This window comes from Myotis brandtii, unplaced genomic scaffold (genome assembly GCF_000412655.1).
Source record: "Myotis brandtii unplaced genomic scaffold, ASM41265v1 scaffold165, whole genome shotgun sequence".
NCBI classification, from domain to species: Eukaryota; Metazoa; Chordata; class Mammalia; order Chiroptera; family Vespertilionidae; genus Myotis; species Myotis brandtii.
Window position 1 is genome coordinate 16,447,011 of NW_005356042.1, and position 6,024 is coordinate 16,453,034.

General features: G+C 63.3%; 1 protein-coding gene across 1 annotated transcript in view; it reads right to left on the minus strand.

The window, feature by feature from the left end:
• Window positions 1-6,024, minus strand: part of MTSS1L (metastasis suppressor 1-like) — a 13,911-nt gene that overhangs the window by 3,366 nt on the left and 4,521 nt on the right. The window contains exons 5-12 of the mRNA XM_005862717.1: window positions 5,895-5,979; window positions 5,724-5,815; window positions 5,574-5,648; window positions 5,243-5,251; window positions 4,236-4,393; window positions 3,502-3,609; window positions 2,550-2,647; window positions 472-694 (exon numbers count right to left, since the gene is read on the minus strand). Coding sequence (XP_005862779.1) covers window positions 472-694; window positions 2,550-2,647; window positions 3,502-3,609; window positions 4,236-4,393; window positions 5,243-5,251; window positions 5,574-5,648; window positions 5,724-5,815; window positions 5,895-5,979 — 848 coding nt within the window. The remainder of the gene's footprint in view (window positions 1-471; window positions 695-2,549; window positions 2,648-3,501; window positions 3,610-4,235; window positions 4,394-5,242; window positions 5,252-5,573; window positions 5,649-5,723; window positions 5,816-5,894; window positions 5,980-6,024) is intronic.

The window sequence follows — 6,024 nt, forward strand, 5'->3', positions numbered from 1 at the left end:
TGTGGTGGGGGGGAGGTTGGGGGGGGGGGGGGGGGGGGGGGGACAGAGGGCCTTTAGGATGACACTAGAGCTTGTCTGTGTGATGACAGGAAGGAGCCGACACAGGGAGGGTGTCAGTGCCAAGGGGACAGCCTTGGGCAGGAGAGCAGAGGTGAGTGCTGAGCCCAAGTGGAAGCCGGGCATGTGACCTGACCTCCCATGGTCCATCTCACGGAGGCTGCAGGGACGGAGAGCCTTAGGCCAGGCTCAGGTGTAGAGGGAGCTGGCCCGCTGCCCACCCAGCTCCCAGGGCCGCAAGCCTCCTGCTGACACTGCTGGGGCCGTGTGGCTGCTCCAAGACCTTCCCCCGTCCCCTTAGAGCCTCGAGGCAGTGAACTCAGTCTGTCCCCGGTGTGGTGGCCCCGCATGCGAATAGCCTGAGGCTGGCATGAGGCCAGTGTGCCCATCCCAGTGGCCTGGACACCCCCTCACCTGGCTGGTGATGTCTGAAGGCATGGGTGAGGGAGGCTTGGAGTAGGCGGCATCCTGGGAGACGAAGCCAGAGTCGTGGGAGGAGATGCTGGAGAGGCGGGCGGTGGCGGTGGCTGGCTGCGCCAGGCTGCGGTAGCGACAGGTGGAACTGGGTGAGTATGTTTGGGCACCCCCAGGCCATGGGGCTCCGCCACCCTTGGCACTGCCACTGCTGCTGGGGGCGCTGGGGGAGTGAACGGGGGGACAGCAGCCAGACAGGGAGACACGGGGGTGTGTGTGGGAGGGGAGGTGAAAGACGAAGGTGGGGAGACAGGTGAGGGGCAAAGGAAGGAAAAGACAATGTTAGACTACAAGGTCCTGAGACCCAGGTACCAGGGGAGCTGGGTTCTGGGACCGTGGGACAGGGTGGGCCTGGGCAGAGGACAGCACCAAAGACCCCCGGTCAGGGCACATACAAGAAGCCGCCATCAGGGCACGCCGGGGGCGAGGCAGTCTCTCTGCCTCCTATGCTGCCATTAGAACAGTAGGCCTTAGGCCAGTGGTTCTCAACCTTCCTAATGCCGCGACCCTTTAATACAGTTCCTCATGTTGTGGTGACCCCCAACCATAAAATTATTTTCGTTGCTACTTCATAACTGTAATTTTGCTACTGTTATGAATCGTAATGTAAATATCTGATACGCAGGATGTATTTTCAGTCTAATGCTCTCCCAACTGAGCTATTTCGGCAACGCCTGAGGATGTATTTTCATTGTTACAAATTGAACATAATTAAAGCATCATGATCAATTACAAAAACAGTATGTAATTATATATGTGTTTTCCGATGGTCTTAGGCGACCCCTGTGAAAGGGTCGTTCGACCCCAAAGGGGTCGCGACCCACAGGTTGAGAACCGCTGCCTTAGGCTAACAAGGAAACGGAGTCACCAGGCGCCAGCTTCCAGTTGCGCTAGAACCAGACACAGGTCTGATCATTTCCACACTGTCCTCTCAGAGTCTGACTGCCGTCCAACCCTGACTGGATTGTGGGGATGGTCTGCGTGGGTCCTGGACCCACCACTGCCTCGTCCCCTCCGCCCCGAGGGTGCCCAGCCCTGCCGCTCACATCCTCTGCGCCCATTGCACCCCCGAGGGATGAGGGCTTCCTGAGTGTGACCCCGACGCCCCCCTGCCCCGTCCCTGGTCAGGGGTGTCCCTGCGATCAGCACTCCCTCCTGTGATGCCACCACCCGGGTCCAGTATACCCGGCCCTCCTCTCCCTGCAGGAGTGGTGCCCGGCCCGAGGGGGTGCTGGGGCTGGGGTGCCCGGCACAGGGGGCTCCCCCAGAACGAGAAACTTGCTCTGTGCTCACTGCCTTCCCACCCAAGGAGCCGTGATCCTTACACATCTTCTCCAAGTCCTGCCCTAGCGCCCGGCAACTAAGTGAGGCCGGGCTGGGGTTCGGGCCGAGGCGGCTGCCCAGGCACCAGCTCTCGGGAGCCAGCCAGCCGGAGCGTCTGTGACTTGCTCTGTGCTCACTGCCTTCCCACCCAAGGAGCTGTGATCCTTACACATCTTCTCCAAGTCCTGCCCTAGTGCCCGGCGACTAAGTGAGGCCGGGCTGGGGTTCGGGCCGAGGCGGCTGCCCAGGCACCAGCTCTCGGGAGCCAGCCAGCCGGAGCGTCTGTCAGCCGGAGGCCTCAGCACACCTCCCAGAAGCCGCCACGCCTCTCCCCAACCTGAGATTCTTATGACTCCCCCAGCCTGTGCCGGGCCTGGCAGAGTCGATGGTTACCTGCTGGGACTCTGGGTCTTAGGTCTCGGTTTCCCCTTCTATGAAATGGGGACAACCCCAGACCCAACAGTGTGTTAGGATTCAGTAAGGAAAATGCACGGAGCACGGAGCACGGCCCCAGGCACGGGGTTGCTGCTCCAGAAATGTAGCTGCTCCCGCACAAACCCCGCCGGCCCTGTGCTGAGGGTGTACTCTCTCCACTTGCAAATCCCTCAGTGACACAGGAACTGTGAACTGTGGGCCCTGCAGCAACTCTTGCTGCAGGTTTGGTGGGAGCCTCCCCGTGCCTGCCCCCCACTGACCTGCACATGCTGGACTTGCGGGAGCTGGAGCTGCCGGGCGACGAGGGTGGGGTCTGGTAGGACCAGCTGTAGTCCGAGCCCTTCAGGTCTTTGATCACCTGGACAGGGACAGCGATGGAGGTCATGGCCGTATAATTTCCTGGGGTCCCCCAGAGGGCTGGCAGGCCCAGGGCCCCCCTCCTCTCTTCTCAATTGAGAACCCGGCCCCCGCAGGAGACCCTGGGAGTTTGAAGCCCCCCGAGCCCTTTCCTAATAAAAGCTCCTCACTTGGGGGTGGGAAGCAAGGCTGCCCGAGGGCTGGGGGGGTGCCTGGGAGATTCCGCTGTTTCTCAGGGACACTGCCCAGGGGGCCAGGCTCAGTTCACACACACAGTCAGCTCTGAGCCCGGCCCAGGCCAGGCCGGGGATATGGGAGAAGCAGGGCCCCTGAGGACGCGCTGTTGCTAGCAGGGGAGCCAGGTGAGCGTGACCATGAAGGACACCAGGGGGTTCGAATCCTGGCTCTGCTGTGCCCCTCAGGCAAGTTGTAGACCCCTCTGAGCCTCCGATCCCTCCTGTCTTGGAGGGTGATGCCCTGATGGCCTGGAAAGGGCTCAGCAGTGCTGGGCATTGAGTGCCCAGGAAGAGCAATGCCACAGGGCTGCCCGGGGGCTGACCTGGTGCAGTGGGAGCATGGTGGGGGGTGAGGCGGGCAGGGTCAGGACCAAGCCCCATGAACCCGGGGCTTCTGTCCATCTGCACGCCGTCTGAGCTCCTACTGGGTCCTGGGGTACATCACCCCTCACCTGGGCAGGTGCCCCTGGATGCCCCACAGTGGGTGTCAGGACATGTCCGGTCCTTTGTCCTCAGCAGTGTTCCCTAAATGCTGCCCCCCTTCCTCCTCTACTGCCCCCAACCAAGGGCAGGCCGTCCCCCGGCCCCACCCTTGCCCTGTGCCCAGGCCTGGCCATACCTGCTCGCTGGCAGGGGGCAGCTTGTGGGGCTCTGCGGTCAGCACCACCAGGTCGTCGATGATGCCCTGCAGGTGGGTGATCTCTCCCAGCATGGTCAGCTCGCCGTTCTGAAGAAGCAGTGAGTCAGGGCCGCCGGCACTGCCCGTGCCTGCCCACCTGGGGGACCGGGCTTCACCTGGCCCCTCCTTCCTCCCCCTTTCCCCACAGCCAGTGCTGCCGGGGCTGCAGGAGGCCGGGCCTGCACAGCCGGGGGCTGGCGTGACTGTCTGCCAGACCACATTGGTGATGATGAGCTGAGACAGGCCTTTGGGTAGGAGTGTTTAGCACTGGACACGCCCAGCTAGGGACCACCGAGACTGGCCTTTCTCCAAGGTTACGGGGTCAACCCTGGGCCTGGCCCAGCCTGCTGACACCAAGTCACCAAAAAGAACTCACGGCCCAGGAGGTCACAGTTCGTTTCCCGGTCCGGGCACATGCCCGGGTTGCGGGCTCGATCCCCAGTAGGGGGTGTGTAGGAAGCAGCTGATCAGTGATTCTCTCGTCATTGTTTCTATCTCTCTCTCCCCCTCTCTCTTCCTCTGTGAAATCAATAAAAATATATTAAAAAAGAAAAGACGGGCGCATGCCCAGTAGTTCCCAAATCCTGATTCTTGGATGTGGTGACGGCAGCACCCAGGGGACTCCAGCCAGGCCGTGTGGGATGCCTTACAGCCCCGCTGCCCCAGGGACCCACCACCACGGGCTGCAGGAAGGTGATGAAGGTGCAGAAGCGGCCGCGCTCCTCGATCAGGGCCCGGCGCACCGCCTGCTTCTCCGTCTCCTCCAGCAGCAGGTACATGTCGTTGACGTCCTGCAGGGCGCTGTCCAGCTGGGGCTGCAGGTCGCCTTTCCCTGGAGGGTGGGGAGGAGACGCCGTGCTGGGGACCCGGCCCGCTCGCTGCGTCCACGGCTCAGGCCCCGTGGTGGTGTCCCTGGCTAGGGGCTGGGCACTGCCGTGGGGGCCAGGGACCCGGGGAGGGCAGTCAGGACTCTGGGACGTGTAGAGGGGCTGGTCCCCAGAGCAGGCAAAGAAGACAGACAGACACGTACACAGGAAAGACACCAAAGCTGCCAAGCCACCCAGGCCCCGGGGTGGGCAGAGTCCTGGGCAGCGCCAGGGCCGCCCTTGGAACAGCTGTGCTCGGGGGGGCCCCGAGGAGACCTCCACCCCCCAGGACGCTCACTGCCTGCAGGATGGCACCCTCTCGCCTCCTGGGGTACTGGAGGGGGTGGGGTGGGAACAGAGCAAAGTAGAGCATGGGGCTCAGCTGTCCTCCAGGCCCTGGTCAGGAGAGCAGGGGAGAGGGGTGTCTCCATGTGGGCCCCCACTCAGCTCAGGGAGCAACGCACAGGACAGCAATGGTGACACCGAGAAGCAGAGAGAGGCGAGAGGATGATGTAGAGGAGCAATGAGACAGGAAGTGGGGGGTGACAGGTAAGAACTCTGGGTGGCAGGCGGGTGGGCGGGGGCAAGGCAGACAAGGCCTGTGCCCCCCACCCAGGGCGGCCCAACCCCTCTTGACCTGGCAGACTGACCCAGCGGTGGCCACAGGGCCCCCGGGGAACTGTGCCCCAGGCCCCTCCCTCGCTAGGCCGACCTCCTCGGCCGGAAGAAGCTCTTTCCAATGGCCCTGAGCTGGGGAGACAGACAAATGCGACGAGGACGGGAGAAGCAGCTGGAGAGATGGACATTACACTTACCAAGTAGCTCTACAGGAAGGATGTGGAAGGAAGAGGAGAGACAGAGAAAGAGAATGTGTGAAAGACAGCCGATGGACAGAGCCACTCCGGGGGCGGGGGGTGGGGCGCGCCTGGGCTGGTGGAGCCTCCTGCCACCTCCTGAGAGGGGAGGTTGGGGCCTGGTCTGGGTGCAGGGAGGCTCCCTCTGTCCCACCCAACAGGTCGGAGGGTCCTGTGTCCAGGATAGGGTCCCTCTGGCCAGGATGATGCCCTGGGACATCCCAGAAGGCAGTGGGGTCCATGGAGTGGGGCCCCGGGGGGCTGTGCCTGGATGGGCAGCTCTGGGCTCTACCTTTGCGCGCTTTCTTCTGCAGCTTCAGCGTGTCTGACGACTTCTTCTTGATCTCGTGCCGGGCCCGTTTGTACTCTGCAGGTGATGAGAGGAGAGCTGTGCTGGGTCCCCGCAGGGTGGGGCGGGCACCCGGCCGAGCCCCAGCCTCACCTTTCGCGTGGTCCTTGTCCAGCTGGTTGACCGACTTTTTCCAGTCCTCGATGCGCTCCTGCAGCGGGTTGATGAGGCTCTCCAGCAGGGCGCTGTGGACACGGGGTGCAAGGTCAGGGCCAGCAGGGGTGTCTCCTGCCACACCCCTGCCCGCCCGCGGCGCCCACTCACTTGGTGAACTGCCGCAGCTTGGTCTCGATGCTGCGGTGGCGCATGCACATGCGCGTGAGCGCCGAGCCGATGTCCCGTGTGGCCCCTGGCGAGGCAAGCGCGTGGGTGGGAAAGGGCCCATCGGGACCGC